At 38.8% G+C, this 24,282-nt stretch overlaps 1 protein-coding gene across 1 annotated transcript in view; it reads right to left on the bottom strand.

Annotated features, from left to right (window-relative positions):
- The window catches only part of DOCK5 (dedicator of cytokinesis 5), a 211,821-nt gene that overhangs the window by 149,337 nt on the left and 38,202 nt on the right, over nt 1-24,282 (bottom strand). The window contains exon 2 of the mRNA XM_072719500.1: nt 3,240-3,323. Within this exon, the coding sequence (XP_072575601.1) occupies nt 3,240-3,323 (84 nt within the window). The remainder of the gene's footprint in view (nt 1-3,239; nt 3,324-24,282) is intronic.

Genomic DNA, 24,282 nt, shown 5'->3' with positions numbered 1-24,282 from the left:
CAGAAAAGAATTTTCCGTATCTGGGCTCCAGAAAGGTATACTCATGTCCGCACCGGAAAAAGCGCACACTGGTCTGGTATGTGAATATATCTCAAAGGCGGGGTGGGGCGGAGTGTGCAGTGGGGAGCCCTGGGAGCTAAATCCAACAGGAAGCTGGAAGTCACAAAACCCCTAAGGCCATGAAATAGTACCAGCATTAGCCTTAAATTCCATCTGGCAGTACTTTGGATGTTTCCTTTTTTTTTTTTTTTTTAAAGGAAAAGGAGATGAGGGAGGAATGAGAGAACTCAAATTATTACTCAGGATTTCCACTGTGTTTAATGTTTGCAAATTACTCTTGCCCTCACTTAGTCCTGAACTGCCTGAAATAATAAAGGAATTTGAGAACCCAGCCAAGAACTCAAAGTACTTAGGAGATATAAGAACGTATCACTGCATCTGGCAAAGCAGGCATTATTTAAAAAAATTAATCCCATAAAATAAGCACTATATAAAAACTTAATCCAATATAATAATCTCTGTAAAGCTGACAGGCCACTTGGTGGTGGTAAATGAACTCTGTAAATTCATGTTCTAAGTTGGCCTATTCATAACTTGACACATGTCAGTTTTGCCAGGCACTGACGTCCTTTTTTGACATGAAAGAGTCCTATGGCACAGCATGTATTTTATGGTAGCAATTAACAAAAAACACCAGCTTCTTGCTGTCAGGACTAGAGCATCAGGATCATCATATTCAAGATGCAGGATTGATAAAGTGGCAGGTTTTTGAGTGACTGTCTATCAGCTGGGCCAGCACCAGCAAGCAGAGCACTGCAGGAGCTGCAAAATGCTAGGAGCACTGTGGCTTGTCCTGGACTCAAGCTCCAGAGGGTACTTCAAATGGATGTTTTTGTGTGCCTGTGATTACATTTATATTTAACAAAGCTTGGTGACCACCTCAGCTTGCTACCTTTAGGAATGCTCATTGGTTAACTGGGAGACTACTCAGTAAAGCACAGAAAGTATGTAAATATAAAATGATCATTGATATGAATCCTATATGGACAAAGTGCTTCAATTAGCTATTTTGAAAAATATGCTGGGGTCACATAAAGATAGAAAAAGAATTTTGAAAATGTATTCAAAAGACATCACCTACTTGATTTCCAGTCAACTCTCCACTCTTCCCTCCTACACTCCACAGTACACTCATAAAAGCTTGACAACACACATACATACATGTACACATACTGAAAATCTAACATGGTAAAGTGGGAATTACCAGGTCGAGATCTGAAAAAGACCAAAACTCAGCAAGATGAGATCAGCATCTAAGGCTGCTCTCTTCTTTGAGACATCTGCTGAATTAAGAAAAGTTTCCTGAATGGCTGAGCAGCATTTCTGATGGCCTAGTGGGTTCATGAGAAAAAAAAAAAAAATGGGGTTCTGAACTGTTAATAAGTTGGCTGTAACTTCAAACTAGACTATGGAAAAAAATCACTACTATAGACAAAAGTAACGGTAAAAGATTTAATAAGCAGGAATTAAAAGTCCAAATTGCTTAATATAATAATTCTAAAGTTGTATGCACCTAAAAATAGGTCTGAGAATATATAAAGCAAAAAACCTCAATTGCTATAAATCATCATCACTGACCTAAACTGCAAGTATGATGGAAGATTTAACATGGCTCTCTCAGTGATGGAAAATGCAGAAAAACATGAACATACAGCAAATTTGAAAAAAAAAAAAAGATGGAGAAATCAGGATCTATCATCTATAGAACTTTCACCTCATGATCCTAATACACACTCTTTTCAAGCCCATATGGAAAAGTAACAGAAATTGAACATACCTTTCATCTATACAATACAAAAATGTATGCCCATAGACACTAGATAGAACAGATTAATCTGGCTCCTGATAAAGAGGTATGACCTCCTAAGGTTTGAGAGCTCTGTGGTTTCAATAAGCAAAGGAGCCCTGAGATGAGATGATAAATTGTCCCTTGTGTCTCAGAGACTTAGGAACTACATGGAATTAATGTTGGGCTGGACCTGAGATGGTAAGGATAAAAACAGGAAAGAGAGAGTGGGGTGCGAAGAGTCTCCACAGCCCTCTCTCTCTTCTCCCTGCCCCTGGGAGTTGCATGATTATACTTTGAGTTGTGTGGAAGGAAGAAACAAACCTTGACCCTCTATCTAAAAATAAAGGGAAGCAGCAGGAATAACAGTCTTCTATGCAATTGGGCAGAATGAGTTAGTTTTTCTGTGGCCAAACCCTGCTACCTTTTCTCCTGGCTTCACATCTCTTCTTCCTCATCCTAGGAATCCATATTAGGTTCTTGATGACCACCTTTGCCATTTCATCATCACAAGCATTTACATGGGTGAGAGGGCATGCAGATCCTGAAAATCTAGAGATCCTGATTCTAACAAGACTTACCCTATGAGAAAAGTCGGTCTACCTCTCACCTCATTCCTGCCTCAATCTTCAGAGAGAATAAATGGACCCTAAAAATTGGTCTTTATTTTGATCTTCAACTTCAGTGGCCTGGATACATATTTGTTGTACCCTGGGTATTTGAATTAGAAATGTGGATATGTGTAGCAGTCCTGCTAGGAACCAGAGAGCTTGAGTTGGAGCTAAAAGCTTGGGGTAGGGTGGGATGTGGTGGGAGCAGACATGACCTGTGTCTCAGACGAATCAGAAGTCCTGACTACTACCCTATAGCACACAAACAGGTTAACTGGAACCACCTCCCTAGCCCAACCTAGTTGCAGGAAATATACTAGTGGGCTTTCTGGATCTGCTGTGGCCCTGACCTAATTCTGTGAAAGAATCTCAGCAACACCAGTAGGTCTCTCCCTCATTTCTCCCCCAATCTGGCAACATTTAGTGCTGAGTAGAAAGCCAGTTAATCAGCAGTGTTTCCCTTGCACGACAGCCAATCTGGTGTTCCACATTGCTCCTCCTAACCCAGCACTGTGTCGGATCCTTCTGCGTCAAGCACCTAGCATTCAACTACTCACAGACTTTAAATTCTGGTGTCTGGGCATGTGTGCACACACGTATTCAACTGGCTGTTTTGAAATCACCCCCAGTACAAAATTGTATAACCTAAAGCACTTCCTGGGTTTTCACTAGCACCACTTCAGGAAGTAAAGCATGTTGATGTTTGCTCAAAGTGCCTTATTAATAAGTAACCTCTGTCATTCTTCCCTTTCCCTGTCTGGCAGAAGGCCATCCAGACTTACCCTCATACATCTCCAAGATGTGAACCGTATCTCCAATCTGCAAGGAGAGCTCCACATCTTGAGAGGCATTGTAGTTGTAGATCGCTGCAAATGAGAAACATGGGGGAAATGACATCAGTGGCAGTTAAAATACAAGTCACTAAACAACACATTCAGTGGTTAATGAATTACTGCTTTAACAAATAGCCCTCTATTTTCATGCTTTTGTGTGAATCACCCACTGCAAAGCGGAGATATCCTCCTAAACCCCCATTACTGGTATGTTACTGTCATTCTTCCACCCAACAAAAACTGGTTCGTTGCCTATTGCATATTATGTTAGAGACCAGTGATGGTGACAAAACTCACAGACATGGTCTCTGTCCCAGAGATTTTTTAATATTCTAGTAGAGGAAGGAGGATATTAAATGTATAATATTACAGAAACAACTACTTCATTTAAATTGTAGCAAGAATTATGAAAGAAAAAAACCAGGCTACAATGAGAATATGCTGTGAGGTTCTTTTAGGTCAGTCCCCTTGTTTATCAGACAATAGCCAATCTACAACACCACTGAGCTTATGATCTCTAAGACACAGAATGAGCCATCCCTGGCTTGCCTGAGACAATAATTGGGAGTTAATTGTGAGTCCCATCTACTTGGTAGGACTAGGCTGACACAGGTTCATGGCAGACATGGCTGCCTTGTCCCAGTTCTAGGCATCCTGAGTAACTGGATGGCCCAGAACCTCCTCACCAAGGTGACCTCCATCACCACACCCTTAGGACTGGCAGTGACTGGGCCAGATTATGAAAAATAGGCAAAGTCTTATCATTCAAAAAGATGACAATCCAATTTTAAGGTGGGTAAGAGCTCTGAAGAGACATTTTACCAAGAATCATATGCTGGTTTAAGACACACGTGAAAGATACTCATAATCATTAGTCATCAGGGAAATGCAAATTAAAACGAGATATGACTTCACACCCACTAGAATGGCTACAGGTTGGAAAAGGCAGACAATCGGCCAGAATGTACAGAGACTGGAACCCTCAGACATTGTGGGCAAGAATATAAAAAGACACAGCCTCTTCAGAAAACAGTTGGACAGTTTCTTATAAAGCTAAACATGAATTTCCACTAAGGGCCAGCAATGACATTCCCAGTTATCTATGAAGAGAGACGAAAACACATCTATGTAGCAACTTTACGTGAATATTCACAATTGCTGTGGTAGGCAGAAACACAGCCCCCCCACAAAAGATGGCCACATCAAATTTCTGGAACCTGGGAACACAACTGTGTGTGGCAAAACATTTGAGTAAGTTAAGGATCTTAACTGGAAGAACTTTTTTCTGGATTATCTGAGTGGACCCTAGAGGCAATTACGTGTATCCTGGCAAGAGAGGGCCAGAGGGAGTTTGGGTAGAGGCACATAGGAGAAGGCACACACATAGACAGAGGAAAAGACTGCGTCAGGGACTGGCACCACCACCAGAGGAGATGGTGAGGAATGGAATCTCCCTGGAGCCTCTGGAAGGAGCACGGTCTGTCAACCTTCACCTTAGACTTCTGGTCTTCAGAACTGTGAAGCTTTAAATCTCTGTTTTTTAAGCCACTGAGTTTGCAGTAATTCGTCGCAACACACATAGATAACCAATATAGTAGCATAATTCACCAGAGCCAAAAAGTGGAAACAATTCATCAATCGATGAACGAATAGATATAGAAACCAGGATATATCCATATGATGGAACACTACTCATCAGTAAAAAGGAACAGAATATGGACACATGCTATAACACAGGGGAACTTCAAAGACATTACACCAGGTGACAGTCATATGTGAAATCCCTATTTTTGGGCTTCCATTTCTTTGCAATGTCCAGAGTAGGCAAGTCTATGGGAGAGAGTAGCACCGATTACTAGTTGCCTGGGCAGGGGAGAGGAGGGAAGAGCAACAGAACACAACAGGGATCAGGGATGTTTCCAGGAGGTTGAAACCCTCAAGCTGGATTGTGGGGATGGTTACACAGCTCTGTGAATTTATGAATATTCACTGAACTTTATACTTGAAAGGGGGAGGAAGATTTTATAGGATATAAATTCGAGTTCAAGAAAGCTATTTTTTTTTAAAGTAGGTTTCTTGCCCTCAGTCTCTTGATATGTAATCTGCATCCTTCCCCAGGCAAAAAGAACCACTTCAGAGATGCAGTTCTAGCCATTTGCCTGCCAATTCAAGGAAGCGAGATGTTCCCCATTTCTGCAGCTCTAATGAGTGCATGAGGATGCTCATTCAATCTGCCTCCCAAATTCCACAAGGATCATTAAGAGGGGAAGAAAGGTCCCCCTGCATTGCAAACCATGGGTACTTACTGCTCTTTCTCGAACCTGCAATGCACCCTATGTATGTAGCTTGACTGCTGGCTTTTCCTTACCTCGCTGTCTATCCATGAATGGGAGGAGCATGCCTCCAGCCACATCTTTCTCAAGCGGCCTCTCTTTTTGAAGGGACTCACCCAGAGTGTTCTTCTGTAGTCTTGACACAGAAGCCTGGACAAATCATGCTGAAATTAATTTACTCTTGAGCTTTTGGCCTACACTATGAATGCAGAACAAGGTTGGGCTAATGAAGTGTGTTCAGGGAAACTCTACTGGATTTAGATGTAGCAGTTAGTTTGTGATTGACTCCTACACCTCTTCATGGGACAGTGGACCACTGCTGCTATTCCACTGAATAGCAGTTCTTCATCTGAGAGTCATGTGACACCATGGCTTTACCCACTAAGTGCATGTCTAGTTTTCCATAGAAAGCATAGATCTCATATCCTTGACTCCTCCCCATTCACTCCCACTGAACCTGTTCCTTCCAGCAGCCCTGCTCACAGATGGAAACAGGAAGTAACAAAGTTGCTGTGTCACAATGTTTAGTGTAATGACCAAGCTCCATCTCTTCTTCCTTCCTCGTCATCAGGGAAGTAGGCAGAAACTCTCAAAGGCAGCACCTAGCTCAAACACCTATCAAGGAGTGTCGTAAACACACACATACACCATAAACCAGTATGTTTCCTTAATTCCTAGATTCCTAAATTCCCCCCAAATTATCCTGACCTTAATTATCTACCTTAGCCTCCATCACCTGGAAAATTCCACCCTCTGCTCCAGTCAAGACTCTTCGAGTGTCCCCTAAATTCTATGCTCAGCCCACAGTTTATCCCTGCTAGGAACAGCTCATCTTCTGCTATGTAACAATCCAAAGCTCACATTCATAATTCTGTTCAACAAGTAACTGTGGACTTCCTATTACCCTGCATGAATTCGTTTCTCCAACATCTGACATCTTATCCTTCCAACACAGTTTGGGTTGTTAATCTCAGATAATCCTGGTTATCATCTGCCACCAATCAGGAGGTGGCCCAAATGTTGATCTGGCTGCACATTATTTTTGTGTCTTTCAAGTTTCAAGGTACTGGATTAGATCCAAGGAAGGTGTTTGAGGCACAGAGTGACTTTTATAGAATTTACCAATTGATTCAGGTATTCACCACTTCTTCCCCGAACTTTAAGATACTTCTGTTTTCCTGAGAAGCAGCAGCTGTGGTTCCCCACCACTCATGATATCCAAATCACCTCTCCTACCACCTTTTGTTTATTACACGAGAGAATCTGCCTTTCCAATCCAGGCTTTCAAAGAGATTCCCAGGGGAAGCACATCCCTTCAAAAATGCCTTTCACTGGAGTAGAGCTGCAGGTTAGAGGATATTCATTAGCTTCACATCTTTGGGCAGAAGTATGAACAAGATTCCCAATCGCAGCTGTCTGTCATCTCTTCATTCCAACAATGGACTTTTGAACCATGCCCTCCTTCTACTCTTTATTACATCTCACTTCCATTGTATTTTGTGGTATCACTTCCATATGTTATACAGTAACCATAAGAAGTGCATGCCACACACCACGTTATTATTTAATAAGGAAACAGATTCAGAAGGAGTAAACACCTTGCCCCCAAGTAATCCAGCTTTACAAGCGGCAAAGTTGTTATCGGCACTGGTGATGATGCCTTCATCACGTTTTACAAGGCAGTTCCAGAATGGTGAAGGACTTCCCTGGAACAGCCTGGAAACAAAGAGAAGAGCCTCATGGATTCTCAGTATGATGTCTGCTTTAGAATTCTCTCAGAAAATGGGAATCCAACTTCCAAACACAAGCTTTATTCTATGAATCAGCAACTGGTAATCATACTGTCTGCTTGTCTGGTGCTGTTTGAAGAACAGGCACACAACCAGCACTCAGTGGATGGTGCTTTCTCCCTGGAATGTGAGTAATCATTAGAGAGAAAGACAGATAAAGGGGAAATAAGGGAAAATCCTGAGGGTTAAACAAAACGCTATTGAAGATTCAACTATACCACTTCTACATGCATGACCTTGAATGAGTCCTCAGTATCAGCCTCAGCTTCCCATCAGTAAACTAGGCATCAGATCAGATGAGTCTAAGGGTCCCTGCAACTCCAACATCTCTGATTCATGAGGTGATGATAAAAAGCAGGAGAAACAAGTTGTGCTGTTTTGAATAAGCAGGCCCACCACAATCTCTTGTTTTGTCTGAGGAAATTAAACAAGAACAGGGAGTTGCTGAATATAAATTGCCTTGCTGGCTGCTATGTGCAAGGTTGGGAAAGACGAATTGCTGGAACTTTTCCCTAAGCAGCTTACTGTTTATATCATGGAAGTGTAATTTTGCAGAGCCAAGTAGACAAGACAGTATGTCTACAAATGTAAAATAGTTTGCATTTTACCAAATCTTTGATTTGGCTTTTTCTTTTAAACCAGGCTTACATGGAGAGGAAAAAAGAAAGTTGAGGTCTAAAGATTATGCAACAAGAAAACAACAGAATATACTAACAGGCCCCCAAATGAGGATCCATTTCAACAATGAAAAGTCTATGTGTTACTAGTATTTGATCTTTCTGATAAATTAGGTTCTTTCATGAATCCTCAAATTACAACACCCTAAAGAATAAATAAAATGTGTCATTTCCTATTAGTCCTTTGGTAGAATCTACAAAAGAAAGATCCAGCAAACACAGAACAAGTTCCCAATTTGAGTTATCTACTATTCAGAATATAAAAAAGAGAACCAAACTTCATCTTTTTCATTGTTATCCTTATCCACCTACTTTCAGCCATTAGAACTACAAAAAACAAAAAAGGCACGTTCCATTTTTTATCCTTTCCCTGGACTTAACACAGTCATGTCCCCAACAGCCAAGTGACTTTTTTCTTTTGCTCTTTAATTCCAATATACTATAAGGATCAGAGAATCAGATTCAATACTACATCTGATTCCAAGAAGTAAAAATCCATGGTTTTACACTGTTCATTCTATGTAGGTTCCAAACTAATATTTTTAGGTGAGATGACTATGATGGCACCTCTCTACTCAGAGCTATCCCGGCCAGGGGCCATAAAATGAGGAGATGTAAAGTTCTATAGATATCTGTGAAATCCATCTGGTCCAGTGTATCATTTAAAGCTCTTGTTTCTTTGGAGATGTTGTGCTCAGAAGACCTACTGAGTGTAGAAAGCGCTACATTGAAGTCACCAAGTATAAGTGTATTATTATCTAAGTATGAGAAGAGTAGCTTATACATCTCACCCATAGTACTCCACAAGAGCAGGCTCTTAGGGGATTCTTAATTTCATTTTCTAAACTACTGAAGAGAATAGAGGATTTATAGGCCAATTCACTGGTGATTCTCTAAGAAATATCTGCTTTAAGTTTATATATATTTAAAGATGGAATAGATAAATACCCTTAACTGGAAAGGTATTTCGGAGATATAAATTCAACTATGGTTTGCTGACTGGCTGTTACCAAGTGATTATTATACACCATCTCATTTAAACTCATACGAAATTAAATTTACATGGAATGTTTAAAGGAGAAAAGCCCAAACAAGGCAATCCACAACTATGGGAGAAAAGTCTATATTCTACAAACATGTGGAGCTTTCTCCCACAGCTTCCCCACCTAAAAAATAGAGGCAACAGTACATTCCTCAAAGTTTCTGCATACATAAAGTTTCTGCATACATTCTCCTCCCAAAAAGGAGAATCCCTATGACCATGACTAATACATGGTGGACACTAAAAACAATGGCAATCACTTTCCCTTTCTCCCCTTCCCCTTTCTTGCCCTGTCGGGCTCCAACTTTGAGGATGGTGGCACCCATGTCCTCAAAGATGGATGCCATCCCCCTCATCAATAAGCCAGTGGAAATCATTTGATGAAGACTGGGAATCAGAAAGGCCTATGGAGGGATCCCTGGGTGGCGCAGCGGTTTGGCGCCTGCCTTTGGCCCAGGGCGCGATCCTGGAGACCCGGGATCGAATCCCACGTCGGGCTCCTGGTGCATGGAGCCTGCTTCTCCCTCTGCCTGTGTCTCTGCCTCTCTCTCTCTCTCTGTGACTATCAAAAATAAATAAAAATTAAAAAAAAAAAAAGATAGGCCTATGGAGAAGCAGAACAAGCTAGCTCCAACAGTCCTTCAAAGGTAAAGGCAGCCCCAGTGGTGGCTTAGCGGTTTAGCGCCGCCTTCCACCCAGGGCGTGATCCTAGAGACCCAGGATCGAGACGCACATTGGGTTCCCTGTATGGAGCCTGCTTCTCCCTCTGCCTGTTTTCTCTCTCTCTCTCTCTCTCTCTCTCTAATAATAATAATAATAATAAATCTTCGAAGGTAAAGGCTGCTGGACAATGCAGCACAGGTGTCCTGAGGACAGCAAAACCACCTTACTGTCAGGAGTTGAGAAGAGTTCCCTCAAGAAGCAGCATGAGAGTGAGGGAATATTTTAATATTTTAACCATTTTCTTGCTGCCCCTTCTAGCACTGCTACAGTGATTCAGCTGAGGAACCGGGGTTTTATTCAGAATACCAAAAATGCCTCAATTACATACTTACTATAGTACTCTAAACATGAATACAAAATTAAAACACATTCTAATGTTACTTATACTTACAGTTCTATTAGCTTCTATTCTTTTCCACTGATCTCTTTCTTGTTAAGAAAAAGTAAAAGAGAAAAAAAAATCTGAGGGCAACTAAGGCAGGGTTTTAATGAGGAAGTAAAAAAACCTGACTTACTAGTAAGCCCAGAACACCTTCCCCCAGCCAAATAAGGTATGAATCAGGTCCTTCTTGGTAAGCATTCCTATTAAATACAAAATTAAACAGATCTGAGATAAAAAAACGATCAGATCTAGGATTGAGTCAAGTTTACTGTATCTAACTTATGCACAGAAATCACAACTGAATAAAAGAGAATCTGAAGATAAAAGCCACAGATTATTGTGGAATCTAGAACAAGCACCCTGAAATGATAGGCAAAAATGTCAGTGACTATTTTTTCCAAACATACATGAATTTGAGACAAAACACAGTTAATTGGGCAGCACGGGTGGCTCAGCAGTTTAGCGCCGCCTTCAGCCCAGGGCCTGATCCTGGAGACCTGAGATCGAGTCCCACATCAGGCTCCCCGCATGGAGCCTGCTTCTCCCTCTGCCTGTGTCTCTGCCTCTCTCTCTCTCTGTGTCTCTCATGAATAAATAAATAAATAAAATCTTTACACACACACACACACACACAGAGTTCATTGGGAAAAGGAATGATGCCCAACCAGTCTGCAAAACCCATTAATTTGAAAACATGAAGCTAAAAATGAGAAAACAAGAATAGATGGTTGGGACCTGGGCTTACATCTAAGCAAGGCATACTAACCAGTCGCCTTTCTACCATGGACCACTTCCAGGAGGGTCTTAGAACTGAACCTGGCCTGAACTGAGGCTGTGGATGCACCACAGCCACATCTTGCTGCAAGCACTGTGAGAAGACACAGTGTGTGTCTATGTGCCCAGGAGGGAAAGGGAGATGAGAAGAGCAAATAGCTGGGGAGAAGGCCAGAAGCTGAAGAAATCTGGAAAAGCATCTGGTCAAATCTCCTTATTTCATAAATGAGAAAATGGAAGCCATGCATGTGGCACATGTGTGTAGCTGAAAAATGATAGATGAAGGTGAAACCAACTGTCAGGCCAACTAAAGATCCTTCCCAGCCTGGCCAGAGAACTACCTTCCTGTAAAGCCACACAAGTCATTTAATCTTCAGCCTTCAATGTCCTCATCAATAAAATGACATTTGTGAACTGGTATTTTACCTGCCTCTTAGGGTTGTTATAAGTATAAAATGAGGGGCATCTGGGTGGCTCAGTTGGGTAAGCCTCTGACTCTTGATTTCGGCCCATGTGGGGTGGGGCTGCACTCTCAACAAAGAGTTTGTTTTTCTCCTTCTCCTTGTCCCACTGCCTCTACCCCTCCCCCCATGCATGCTCTCTTGCTCACTCTCAAATAAGTAAGTCTGAAGAAAGAAAGAAAGAAAGAAAGAAAGAAAGAAAGAAAGAAAGAAAGAAAGAAAGAAAGAGCAAGCAATGTTCTTGGGTGTCTCAGTTGGTTAAGTATCTGACTTTTGATTTTGGCTCAGGTCCCTATTTGAGGGTTGTGAGATTGAGCCCTATGCTCAGTGTGGAGTCTGCTTGAGATTTTTTTCTCTCTCTCCCCTGCTCATGCACATGCTCTTTCTTTCTCTAAAAAAGAATAAATAAATAAGAGAATAAAAAATAATAAAATGAAAAGAAATATAAAAGTGAGTAATTTTTATAACGTCTTTGGAACCAAGATATTTCAGCATAGAAGAGAAGTACAAATCAAAAAGAGGATAAAATAATCTGGAATAATCTATGTGAATTAGAAACATCATTATGGGGATCCCTGGGTGGCGCAGTGGTTTGGCGCCTGCCTTTGGCCCAGGGCGCGATCCTGGAGACCCGGGATTGAGTCCCACGTCGGGCTCCCGGTGCATGGAGCCTGCTTCTCCCTCTGCCTGTGTCTCTGCCTCTCTGCCTCTCTCTCTCTCTCTCTCTCTCTCTCTCTCTCTCTCTCTCTCCGAGTATCATAAATAAATCAAAACTAAAACTAAAAATAAAAATAAAAATAAATTAAAAAATAGAAACATCATTATGAATCTGAAATACTTTTTGTTCTAAACAAATACATATATATGTATGTATGTATTTCATTTCCACTGTAGCCAAAGTGGACCAGAGAACACATAAGGAATCATATGAATTACCTTGTCTTAAATATCTAAAAGACAGGTAAAATATGACTAATGGTTTTCAGGCACCTAACAATACAGTGCAAGACAGGGATGCCAGAGAGAACAGAAATAGATGAGGTAAGTCTACAACTGCCTCTGGTTACTGTTTGAAAAGAGCCTCCAGGCAAAAGCAAGATAAGGAAAAAGAGTTGAGAATTCAGGGAGGTCAAAGTGCCTAAGCTATATAGGACAAAGAATCAGAGAGGAGTTCCCCCTCACCATGCCAAATCTATAGCTAATGGTGGTCAGGAGTTCCCCCCACACCAAGTCTATAGCTAGTAGTGGTCAGTCCATGCAAAGACAATACCCAAGGCTAAGGTTATTGAAAAAAGAACCACTAGAAAAGAACAGAGTAGCAATTCCCATGCCTCACATAGGGCTGGGAACAGTTCATGTTTTCCACAACCAGAATGGAGAAACCCTGTATGTGGCCACTGCTCTGAGTACCAGAAGAGCAGAGCCCTGGCAATGCAACCAAACTGGCCCTAAGGCAAAGGCTATACTGGTCCTGCCTAACTAAGATCAAATGCAAACTTAGAAAGAATAAAAGTTTCCTCATAATTTAACTGCATCCCAGAACAAGATTCAAACTCCCAACAAAATAAAATGTATAATGTCTGACATCCAGTTCAAGATTACCAGGCATGCAAGGAAGGATGAAAATATCACATAAAGTCAGGAGAAAAATGAAATCAATAGAAAAAGAACTAGGTATGACAAAGATCAGGCAAGAGAGCATGTCCCAGTTAACTAAATTCAAATCATACAAAATATATTCTTTGACTACAATGGAATTAAACTAAATATCAATAACAGACATTTAAAAAAAAATCCCCAAACATTTAAAACTGAACAACATATCTCTTACCAGTCTGAGGACTATTCAAAAGTCAATGTAATCTATCACATTAAGATGAAAAAAAAAACTTTTTTAAATATGACCATCTCTATAGATTCAGAGAAGGCATTTGATAAAATCTGATATCCATGAATGATAAAAAAAAAAACTGTCAGCAAATAAGATATATCTTCAGCCTGATAAAAAGTATACATGATACACCTACAGCTAACATCGTACCAAACTGTCAAATATTAAGTGCTTCCCTAAAACTGAGAACAAGGTGAGGGCATCTGCTCTCATCACTTCTATTCCATATTTTAATGGTGGTTCAAGCTAGTGGAATAAGGCAAGAAAAAGAAATGAAAAGTTTACTAATTGGAAAGGATGACATAGAAAATAACATGATCATCTACAAAGAAAACATTAAGGCATTTACAAAAGAGTTATCAGAACCAGCTAATGAGTTTAGGTGGCTTCAGGACCCAATTTTTGTCAATACATAGAAATCTATTATATTGTTCTATACTATAACCAGCAAGCTAAAACTGAGCTATGATGTAAAGTGCATTTCTTCCTACAGATTCTCAAGGAGACAGCTTGAAAACCAGTGCCCCAGGGAATCTCTTGCACACATGTACTGAGAAACGGGTACAAGAATGTTCACAGTAGCAACATTTGTAGCAGCAAAAACGGGAATCTCACTCAATGTCCACTGAAAGGAAAATGGGAAAATAAATTATGATATATTCAAATATAGAGTACAGCAGGGAAAATGAACGCATGCAAATTTGCACACATACCACTAACAAAATGTTCAGCAAATAAAAAAAAATCATTGGAGAAATATATACCAGATGATGCTTTTAGAGAAATTCCAAAATCTTACAAAACTAAATGAATTAGGTTTTTAAAATATGCATGCATAAATGGTAAAACCATAGAAAAAAACTAGAAATAAAACACACTAATTTCAGAATATTTTTATACCCAAGCTTGGGCTGGAGTGTTAGAGTATTAGGGGGAAGCATGAATATGTGACTAATATCCAGAAAACCATTTTTTGCAATTCATTGGATGGTGATACACAGGAGGGCTTATTACTATTTCTCTTTATACTCTTCACAAGTGCTATAAATATTCTTTTATGTATTCAATATTTAATTCAAATGATGAAAGCTAGACAGATCTACATGCACATATACATGGGGGATATTCGTAATGACAAAAAAATACCTCTTTCACATAACTTATTACAGGTTAACATATACCTTCATATACATTATTCCAATGGTTCACAAATGTTAGCATACAGCAAAATCACCTGGAGGGCTTGTTAAAACACAGATTCTTGGGCTTTATATCTGGAGTTTCTGATTTAGCAGGTCAGGAAGGCAGCTTGAGAATTTGCATTTGAAGATGTTCCCTAGGTCACACTGAGTGCTGGTTCAGGCCAACACTTTAGGACCTTCAACATTACTGAATTTGAGCCTCATACAAGCCAGCAGAGGAGAGAGCTAACATAACCCTCATTTTACAGATTAAAACAAGTAATCTCTGAGAGACTAAGAGATCTGTGGTATATGTTATTATTAATCATACCAGTTCTGGACTCAGACTACCTATGTCCAAAACCTGGCTTTGTATTTAGTAACTCTTGGAGGTAATTTAACCTCGTGTTGCCAAAATTTCTTTACCTGTCAATGGGTACAATTACAGCATTTCACACATAGGATTTGTGTGAGGGGTAAGGGATTATAAAGCACTGAAATCTGTGCCTGGTAAGTAGTAAATGGTAGGGGAAATGTTAACTAACTTTGTTGCCACTAAGTAAGTGGTGGAGCTCTTCATTTTCAGTCATCATCAACACAAATGCTTTCTAGTACCATAAGACAACATTGAGGAGTCCCACAGAGTCGCACAAAACCTTTTTCAAAAAAGTTTTGGAAACCTTTAAAACCAGAAGACTTTAATGTAAATTCTATATCCAACTGCTCTTTTCACTTTTAAGAAAACTAAGAACCAGAATGAAATGGCTTAAGATCGTAGAGCTTGTTAGAGGAAGTGTGGGACATGCAAACTGGAATAATTTTTTTCAAGGGCCATGTAAGTGGTCTTTACAATTCAAACATGTAAGCAAGCATCAGGTCTATAAATATGAGGAGCTAACTTTCTGATTTACTTACCTTCTTCTTCTTCATATATATACACATATATGTATACACACATGCGTACGCACACACACACACACACACCCCTATAAAAGCAACCAAATGAAATTTTATTTTCAAGACACAATTAGCTGTAGGGGCACCTGGGTGGCACAGTTGGTTAAGCATCCAACTCTTGGTTTCAGCTCAAGTCATGAACTCAGGGTCATGAGATCAAGCCCTGAATCAGCTCCATGAAGAGTACAGAGTCTGCTTGAGATTCTCTCTGTGTCTCGCTCTACTCCTCACTCTCTTTTTCTCACTCTCTAAAATAAATAAATATTTTTTTTTAAAAAGATACAATTAGTTGGAGTCAATTCAATGCAAAGATATGCAAAATTCTTTCCATCTCATTTCTTCCTGCAGTCTGAAGAAAGGTGAATATTTTATTTCTCTGATTTAATTTTAGAACAAAAGAAAATTCTAAATTTTGGGTTATATTTCATTATGATCATTTTACATTTTTAAAAATTCACCTAAGTTCCACTTTCTTTTCACACACATTTGAACATAATCAAAAGTAGAGTATGCCAATTCAACACACCTTTCAATTTATCCCCAAAACATTAGAATATTTTAGGCATGCATGTTCATAAAAAATATATTGTTCATAAAATATAAACAACCTAACCTACCTATAACACAATCTAAATATTAATAGCAAAATAACATTTTTCCAACCAGAAATCTAGGCTTCTTGCTTTTGGCATTTAAAAATAGAAATCACTCTAAAGCTAGTGGAAAATATATTTCCTGATCTTCCACACTAGCATGTTATATTTTATTTCAATATAATGAATTCAGCAGTAAGCCTACAGTAACTACATTTGCTCCAATGTAAAGTGTTACAATTCTAACTTCTGTTTCTGTGCTGTGGACAAAAGGACACAACCATGTACCATCAGAAGCAACACATTTTATGATAAGCTAGACATATGACATAATCACACATACTTCACTCCCCACTCACATTCCCACCCCACCCCCGCCCACTGCTCTGCTTCATTGGACATTTTTTATGATATCAGGGCATAGTATAGGTAAGGAGAAAAATCAAAGATCAGTCTATTTCAGTTAGATGGCTGGAGATTATTCTTTGAGTCATGCAGGTTTGACACTTGCGGAGTCATCTTAGACCTACTGTTCCCCATTTCTACTCCTGCTGTGTTCATCTTTGGTTATCATCTAGAACTCAGGTTACTACCCTTGGGTCTTTGCCGACTGCCCTATTCTCAGTCTCTCCTCAGGTATGAAACAGGATAAATAATAAGAACTACATCACAGGGCTGTTGTGAAGATTAAGCAGTATTCCTACAACACTTAACCATGGCAAGTACTAGCTGTCACTGTCATTATAACACTATTCTGAATAATCATGCCACTCTAACACTTTTCTGACAACATACTCAAAAATCTTCCCATAGTTCTCTATTTTGGACTGATGCATATGATTTATGAATTCTCAAAGTTCATTCCTTCCTGAGTCTTCTTTGGTAACCCCCTTGCTTGAACAACCCACTCTGCTTTCCTCCACTTGATTACATCCTAGCCATAAAGTAAACTTACAAAAGCTCAACTACAAACTAGTTGGCATTATCTCAGCCTTTGATGGTTTTACCACTGGAGGGTAAAGTGGTAAACTTTACTCACAGTTTAGAGTTTCCTGTGTCACTTGATGTGCCCAGGTCCCCCCTGGGGTTCTGTGTAAAGAGATGGCTCATATCAGGCATGGCCCCATGTGCCCATGGGTTTCTTGGCAACTGTCTTCTTGAAAAGGATTGCTCAACAGTGACAAAAGAGGCCCTATGTAATTTGTCTCTACTTATCTAAATTACAACAGCTTCTTCCCCTCATTGAATCTCCTCAAAAGGGAACTAAGAATTTTCCTGATAGTGTCCTTTAGTCAAGTCCTGTCTGTACACTACTGTAGACCAGTCTGGGTTTTTTCCCCTCCTTTTACACACTATGCTGTGATACCGTAAAAAAGTACCTCTGGGGAGGGGTTTGGGTTGGGGTGTAAGTGTGGAGTGACATGTCCAAGAATATGTGATACGTGAAAATGTGCCAACTATAGGGGATATGGATGGCATAGCTCCCTTAACAAATAGGGCTGATTCCAGGTTTTCTCTTGATAGTTCTTCAGACCTTTCAAAAAATTTTGGAAAGAATAAAAATCAGTTGCCTAAGCTTAGAGCCATTTTCCCCCTTTCCATTCTGTTATTTAATGGAAAGTTTAGCATTATTTTTGTTACAAACATCTGTATCTCATTTTTGTTATTTTATGCTTTCTTTTCCTGTAAAATATTCTTGTTTGTTTTGTTTTGTTTATCTCTTGCTCTGTGGATTCTGCTTTCCTTTTTCCCCTTCTGGTAACATAGGGTAACTCTCTGTATAGTGAGGCTTTATTTGTATTTGTAAAAAATTGGAAACAACCCAAATGTCCTACAACGAGAGAATGAGTAAACAAGGTGTGGTGTATCCATATGCTGGAATTCTATTAAACAAAAAAAGGAACAACCACTGACACAATATGAATTAATCTCAAATGCATTATATCAAGTGAAAAAGCCAGACTCAACGGAGGACATTTACACTGTCTGATTCCATTTACATAGCATTCTGGAAAAGTCTAAACTATAGAGGAGTAAGAAGGCCAATATTGTCTAAAGGCATGGAAGGGAGCTGGCCAGAAAAGGGCACAGGAAAAAAGTTGGTGGGTGATAGAAGTATTTCACACTTTTACAGTGGTGGTAGTTGCACAAATGGATGAGTTTGTTGAAATTCACAGACATATGTGCTAAAACAAAAAAAAAAGTGAATTTTACTGTATGTAAATTATATTTACATGTAAATTATTTACCTCAAGTGGTAAAACCATCAAAAGCTGGGATCATGCCAGCTAGTTTGTAGTTGAGCTTTTGTAACTTTACTTTATGGCTAGGATGTAATCAAGTGGAGGAAAGTAGAGAGGGCTGTTCAAGCAAGGAGGTTACCTAAGAAGACTTCGGAGGAGATGAGCTATGAAAATTCTTAAATCATATACATCAGTATAAAATAGAGAACTATAAGAATTTAAAATTTTAATTAAAAAGCACAAAAAAAGAGGTGCCTGAGTGGGATCAGTGGTTAAGCATTTGCCTTTGGCTCAGGGTGTGATCCTAGAGTCCTGGGATCAAGTCCTGCATCAGGCTCCCCACAGGGAGCCTGCTTCTCCCTCTGCCTGTGTCTCCGCCTCTCTCTCATTAATAAATAAAATAATTTTAAAAACACACAAAAAAGTTTATTCTACTCATGACTGCTTTGCCACTTAAAAAACTCTTGAATTTATCTTAATCATCAGTATCTTTAATTAGACATTAATCAATGGATGTAAGAAAAACACTTTTACATCCTCAGATCCACACCACTTCTCAGTTTTTCTTCTTATAATCTGGCAGCTTCATTATATAATATTATAGTTAATTATTATTTTTATAATCTTTACCTGCTTTTACAAAAATTACTGTTCCATGCTCTTTTGTACCTGTATTTAAACTAATTAGTTGTGTGTAGTCTTATGTCTAATCAGTTTCTGATTTACTACTTTTTTATAGCCTTACCTCCTCATTTTTGCATTATTCAGGTTGATCTTTAGCCTAGAATAAATCTCTACTATTGTTTGAATGCCTGTATCTGCCCCTCACTCCTCAAATTCATATACTGAAATCCTAACCCCCAAAGATGATGGTATTGGCAGAGAGAGCCTTTGGAAGTTGATTAGGTCATGAGAGTGAAGCCCTCATGAAGAGGATTAATATCTTATACATGAGATCTCACAGAGCTCCCTAGCCAATTCACTATGTGAGGATACAAGAAATCTGTGACCAGCAAGAGGGCCCTCATCTGACCATGGGGGTACTCTAATCTCAAAATTCCAGCCTCCAGAACTGTGAGCAGTAAATTTCTGCTGTTTATAAACTATCCAGTGTGTGGTATTTTGTTACAGCAGCTCAAACAGACTAAGACAATCAATCCCCTATTAATTCATTTAATTTAAGCATACTTGTAGAACTCTTTCTTGGCTCTTGCATCTGTGAATTACTGTTGCCTTTAAGGTCAACTGAGTTTAGAATTCTTTTTTTAAAAAAAGATTTTATTTATTTATTTGAGATAGAGAGTGAGAGAGAGAGAGAGCGTGAGCATGAGTGGGGGAGGGGGGCTGAGGGAGTGGGAGAAGCAGGCTCTCTACCGAACAGGAAGCCCAATGTGGGGCTCCATCCCAGGACCCCAGGATCTTGACCCGAGGTGAAGGCAGATGCTTAACCGACTGAGCCCCTCAGGTCCCTCTGAGTTTAGAATTCTTGAGTCAAACAACCTTTTGCTCAAAAGAGTAAGTATACAAAGAAGATCCAAGTAAACAGAAACATATCAAGTTCCTGTAAGAAAAGATATTAATAGATCTTTAATCTATTTTAAACCAAGATCTCAATGCTTTAAATAAAAGGTATACTAAATTAAATTCCAATTAAAACTCCAATGGAGTTTTAAAATTTTTGATACATAAATAATAATGAAATTCATTTAGAAGAAAAAATGTATGAAAAATTTTAAATATTTTGAAAATGAAGAATTAGCCAAAGGATACTTGCCCCCAATATGTTCTTTTAAAAAGCTACAATAATGAAACCAAGCTGATTATTTAGAATAGATAGGTCAGTTGAACAGAATTTTTGAAATTCAGAAATAGATCCAACTATATATAGGAAAGTGGTAAATGATAAAATTGGCAATTTAAGTAACACGGAGTAGAAAAAAAATTATTTAATAAATGTTGCCAAAATAATCACCTTACTAGGTAGAGAAATATAAGGCTGATGTGCCCTCATACCATATATGGAAAACCATATATGAATACCATATATTTTAGATGGGTTAGGGATTTAATAAAATAAAAATCATAAAAGTACTAAAAGAAAAATACAGGGCACTATATTTATAATTCTGGAAAAAGGAAAGCCTTTGTTAGTTGATGGCCAGGTCAAATTGCAAAAAGGACCGCAGATTTGGTCAGAAAAAATTTAAGCTCCCAAAGAACAAAAGGCCATAAAATGACATGAAAAATGACTAACAGGGAAAAAATTACAACACACTGGTATGATCACATCAATAAAAGCAGAAAAAGCATTTGATGAAATCCAGTAACCATTTGTAATACTGTGATTTATAGTAAGAAATATATATATCTGGTCTTTGTCCTGTCCATGATGCAGAGCTCCTAAAACTTTGGAATTTCCTGGGTGTTAAGAGTAACAGGAGCATCTTTCATTATATTACTGGTCTTTGATCTTGATTTCTGACACAGTACTCCTGAAACTCTCATAATTTCCTGGGTGATAGAAGTGCCTTTTGTTCTAATGAGGTAATTCTGGGTGGGCTCCTGGATGGCTCTTGGATAAGGACTGGTCACTAGAAAGGCCAAGTCTTGATTAGAAGCTTGGAGTTTTCAGCCCCAAACACCCCCATTCTCTTGAGAAGGGAGAAGAGCTAAAAAGGGAGTTAATGACAGATCAAGGCTACCTGATGAATCACCCATAAAATCCCCAAAGTACAGAATTTGCAAAGCTTCTGGGTTGGTGAACATGTGAATGTACCCCTTCCCACATACCTTGCTTCATGTATATCTTCAACCTGGCTGTTGCTGAGTTATATCCCCTTATAATAAATGGGTAATGCAATAAGTAACATGTTTCACTGGGTTCTGTGAGCCACTATAACACATTAAATTTAAAGAAGAGGTCATAGGAATCTCTGATTTATATCCAGTCAGTCAGAAGGTAACAACCCAGTCTTGCAACTGGCATTCTTATTTGGAAGGGGTCACTGGAATCTCTGATTTGTAGCAAGACTATAAGAAACACAAGTAACAGCTTGAAAGTGGTGCCTGAAGGTTTGAGAGGAAGTCTTGTAGAATCTGATACTATCTCCAGGTAGATAGTGTCAGAACTGAGTTGAATTGTAGGACACCCAACTGGTATCCAAAGCACTGCACATCTTGTTGTGGGGGAGAGAGAGAAACCCTATACACACACACACACACTCACATTGGAATTAGTACCAGAGCCAACTTACCATTCATGACAATACTCTCAGTAATCTAAGAATAGAGGGGATTTCCTCAACTTGTTAAGAAATATCTACAAAGAACCTAAGTTAGCATCATATTTAATGGTAGCAAACTAGAAGCTTCCCCATTAGGATCAAGAACAAGGCAAGGACGTCTCCTCTCACCACTCCCTTTCAACATCATACTGGAAATCCTAGATGACATAGTAAGATACGAAAAGGACACAAATGGTATATAAATTGGGAAGAAAAAATAAAACTGTCTTTGTAAATGATGTCTGCAGACATGACCATCTCCACAGAAAATCTAAAAGAATCTTTAAAAAAATATAAGATTAAAAAAAAATACAAGATTAATACAAAACTCAATCGCTTTTCTATATACCAGGAACCAACAAATGGAATTTGAATTTTAAAACAATACCATACACAAAATGAAATATTAGGCATAGATCAACTAAATTACATATAAGATTTATGTGAAGAAAACCATAAAGCTCTGACAAATGAAACAGAAGAACTAAATAAATTGATATTCCATGTTCATGGATAGAAAGACTCAGTATTATCAAGTTGTCAGTTCAACTTGATTCATCTATAGTCAATGTAATTTCTATCAAAATTCCAGGAAGCTATTTTGTGTACATTGACAAACCGATTCTGCACATTATATGGAGAGGCAAAAGACCCAGAATAGCTAAAACAATATTGAAGGAGAAGAACACAGTTGGAAGTCTAATACTACCCAGCTTCAAGACTTACCATAAAGCTACAGTCATCAAGACAGCGTGGTATTAACATAATAATAAACAGATGTACAGAACAGAATTCACAGAATATGCCCAGAAACATATATACACAAATATATCTTTATCAAAATATATTTTTATCTCTGACCAAGATATGAAAGACTATCTTTTCTCCATTGTATTGTCTTGGATGATACCAGAACTGGACAACCACAAGGAAAAAAAAAATAATTTAAACACCGATCTCATACTCTTCACAAAATTAACTCAAAATGGATTTTATACCTGAGCATAAAATGCAAAACTATAAAACACCCAGAGGATAACGTAGGAAGAAATCTAGATGACCACAGGTTTGGTCATAACTTTTTACATACAACACCAAAAGCACAATCCATGAAAGAAATAACTGATAAGCTGGACTTCATTAAAATTAAAACTTTTGTTCTGCAAAAGACACTCTCAAGAGAATGAGAAGATAAGCCACAAACTGGTTGAAACTATTGGCAAAAGACATATTTGATAAGGGACTATTATCTCAAATATAAAAAGAACTCAAAACTCGACAATAAGAAAAATAAACAACCCAATTAAAGAAGGAGTCAAAGAGGGATGCCTGGGTGGCCCAGTGGTTGAGCATCTGCCTTTGGTTCAGGGCATGATCCTGGGGTCCTGGGATTGAGTCCCGCATCGGGCTCCCCGAAGGGAGTCTGCTTCTCCCTCGGCCTATGTCTCTGCCTCTCTCTGTGTCTCTCATAAATAAATACAATCTTAAAAAATAAATAAAAAATAAAAAAGGAGTCAAAGATTTTTACAGACATCTCGTCATAAAAAGGTACACATATATAGTTCTCAAATGAGCATATGAAAAGATACTCAACATCGTAAGTCATTAGGGAACTACAAACTAAAACAACGAGATGCCACTATGGACCTATTAAAATAACCAGAACTGACAACATCAAATGTTGGTGAGAATGTGGAACAATAGGAACTTTCTTCTATTGCTGACGGGAATGCAAAATGGTACAGCCAGTTTGGAAGAGTTTAGCAGTTTGTTTAAAAATTAAAAATAGTCAGGGTGCCTGAGTGGCTCAGGTTAAGCATCTGCCTTCAGCTCAGGTATGATCTCAGAGTCCTGAGGCCAAGCTCCACATCAGGCTCCCTGCTCAACAGGGAGCCTGCTTCTTCCTCTTTTTCTGCCCCCCACCCTTCTCCTGCTGCTCTCCCTTTCTCAGATAAATAAAATCTTTAAAACATTAAAAATAGTCATCATATGATCTAGCAAATGCACTCTGGTATTTTCTCAAATGAACTGAAAACTTATGTCCACACAAAAACATGTACAGGGATGTTTACAGAAAATTTATTCATAATTGCCAAAACTTGGAAGCAACCAAGATGTCCTTCAGTAAGTGAAGGGACGAATAAACTGGAACATACAGACAAAAGAATATTATTCACTGCTAAGCAGAAATGAGCTATCAAGCCATGGAAAGCCATGAAGGGACCTCAAATGCATATTACTATGTGAAAGAAGCCAATCTGAAAAAGCTACATACTGTATAATCCCAATTATATGATATTCTGGAAAAGGCAAACTATGAGGAGAGTAAAAAGAGCAGTCGTTGCCAGGGACTGGAGGGTAGGGGTGGCAGTAGGAGTTGTGGAGAGATTAACAGGTGAAGCACAGAGTATTTTTAGATTTTTTTTTTTTTTGGAGATTTTAGAAACGAAACTATTTTGTATGATACCATAATGACAGATACATGTTATACATCTGTCCAAGCCCACAGAATATATAACAAGAGTGAACCCTACTATAAAGTATAGAATTGGGGCAATTATGATGTGTCAACGTAGGTTCATCAATTGTAACAAATGTACCACCCTCCTGGGGGATGTTGATAATAGGGGATTATATGCATGTGTAAGCAAGAGATATCAG

This window comes from Vulpes vulpes, chromosome 9 (genome assembly GCF_048418805.1).
Source record: "Vulpes vulpes isolate BD-2025 chromosome 9, VulVul3, whole genome shotgun sequence".
NCBI classification, from domain to species: Eukaryota; Metazoa; Chordata; class Mammalia; order Carnivora; family Canidae; genus Vulpes; species Vulpes vulpes.
Note: the sequence above shows the minus strand (reverse complement) of the source record. Positions and strands in the feature narration are given on the sequence as shown.